Source organism: Alligator sinensis, unplaced genomic scaffold (genome assembly GCF_000455745.1).
Source record: "Alligator sinensis unplaced genomic scaffold, ASM45574v1 scaffold1667_1, whole genome shotgun sequence".
In the NCBI taxonomy this organism is placed as follows: domain Eukaryota; kingdom Metazoa; phylum Chordata; order Crocodylia; family Alligatoridae; genus Alligator; species Alligator sinensis.
In genome coordinates, this window is record NW_005842504.1 from 492,454 (window position 1) to 494,358 (window position 1,905).

The window sequence follows — 1,905 nt, forward strand, 5'->3', positions numbered from 1 at the left end:
CCAGCAGCCCCCACAGCGGCACCCCAAAGCTGCGCGCCCGCAGGGAGGGGGTCAGGGGCAGCCGGGACCACCCCGCCCCTGGCATCCCCCAGAGACCCCCCGGCCCCCAGGCACCTCCAGACGTCGCTGCTCTTGGAGAAGAGCGAGAGGCGGATGACCTCGGGCGCCATCCAGGCGTAGGTGCCGGCCGCGCTCATCTTGGTCGTCTGGTGCCACTCGCGCGCCAGCCCGAAGTCGGTGATCTTGAGCGTGCAGCGCTCCAGCGCCTCGTCCGACAGCTGCTCCAGGATCAGCACTGCGGGGGCAGCGCGGGCATGGCAGCGGGGGCCCGGGGTCTCCCGGGGCAGGGAATGGGCTCCAAGCTGCAGCTAGAGCCCCCCCACCCCCCGCGGCCCTGACCGCTGGAGAGCACGGTCGCAAAGCCCTGGCCTGACTGCGGGCTGAGCTGCAGCTGGCCCTAGGGTAGGTTAGTGGGGGTTTATATGGGGACCTGGTGCAGAGATGCGGCTGGTTCTGGGGTGGAGCAGGGGGTGTCTTACACAGGTCTCCCTGCCCTGCTTGCTTGGAGGCGGCTCGTGCCTCAATGACACAGCCAAAGCCAGAACCCAGGCTTCCTAGCTTCCCACCCCCGCCGGCCTCTGCAGCTGCTGCCTGGCATGGTGCCCCCTCCCTGCCCGCCCCGTGCCTGGTGACCCAGAGCGGCCGATACTGCGGGAGTTTCGGTCACGGTGGCGTGGCACTCTCCCCCGCACAATGCCAGTGTGGCGGGGGCGGGGCAATGAGGGGGGCAGCCCATGCTGGGACCCCCCCTACGCTGGGGGCATGGGCGCCTGCGGGGGCATAGTGACCCTGCCCTTGCCCCCCGCGTGCAGCCCCCCGGCCCCCACCCCAGCACCTGCATCGGGAGCCTGGCCTGGTCAGGCTCCTGGCATGCACGTGCAAGTGTGTGCCCACCTCTGATCAGGTCCTTGCACGCGTATACATGTGCACACGGACATGTGCACCCAGTGGCCTTGATTAGGCCTCGTGCACGTCCATACATGTGTGTACCTGGTGCCCAGGATCAGGCCGCTTGCACAAATGGGCATGTGCACATGTACACAGACGTGCTCACCCTGTGCCCTTAGTCAGGCCTCTTGCATGCACGCACAGCCACACGCACACAGGTGTGTACACACGCACACATGCACCCAGTGCCCTTGAGCAGGCCTCTTGTGTGCATGGGTATGCATACGTGTGCACACACACCACACATGTACACACGTGTGTGCAAGCATGGTTAGATATTTTACATATGTACATGCACTCCCCCTGCACACACATGCACGCTCACACCACTGCGCACACATGCATATGCACAAGCGCACTCACATGTGCACACAAACCACACATAGACACACGTGTGCAAGCACAGCTCCCCTGGTGCTTAGGCTTAGGCCTCTTACACATGCACACGCACACCCCCCACACATGCATGTGCACACACACACACATGCATGTACACACATGCATGCACACACAAAACTGGGCCCTGCAATGAGGCCTCTCACACCCCCATGCCTTCCTCCCTCCCAGCACCCTCGCTCAGGCCTCTCGCAGGCCCGCACGCCCACGCCCCCGACCCCCACTCACCGTTGATGGACTTGAGGTCGCGGTGGATGATGGGCACCACGGCCTCGTCGTGCAGGTAGTTCATGCCGCGCGCCACCTGCACGGCCCAGTCCACCAGGACGTGGGGGGGCACGCGGCGCCCGGCCAGCGCGCGGCTGAGGGGGCCGCCGCGGGCGTACTCCATGACCAGGCAGAGGTGCGGGGGGCTGAGGCACACGGCGCGCAGGGCGATGATGTTGGGGTGGCGCAGCAGGGCGAAGAGCCGTGCCTCCTGCCGCACGCTCTCGGCCGCGG

The 1,905-nt window shown here is 66.2% G+C and overlaps 1 protein-coding gene across 1 annotated transcript in view; it reads right to left on the bottom strand.

Annotated features, from left to right (window-relative positions):
- MAP3K10 (mitogen-activated protein kinase kinase kinase 10) overlaps positions 1 to 1,899 on the bottom strand; it is an 8,165-nt gene extending 6,266 nt beyond the window's left edge. The window contains exons 1-2 of the mRNA XM_025213059.1: positions 1,633 to 1,899; positions 105 to 295 (exon numbers count right to left, since the gene is read on the bottom strand). Coding sequence (XP_025068844.1) covers positions 105 to 295; positions 1,633 to 1,795 — 354 coding nt within the window. The 5' untranslated portion in view covers positions 1,796 to 1,899. The remainder of the gene's footprint in view (positions 1 to 104; positions 296 to 1,632) is intronic.
- Positions 1,900 to 1,905: the final 6 nt, after the last annotated feature.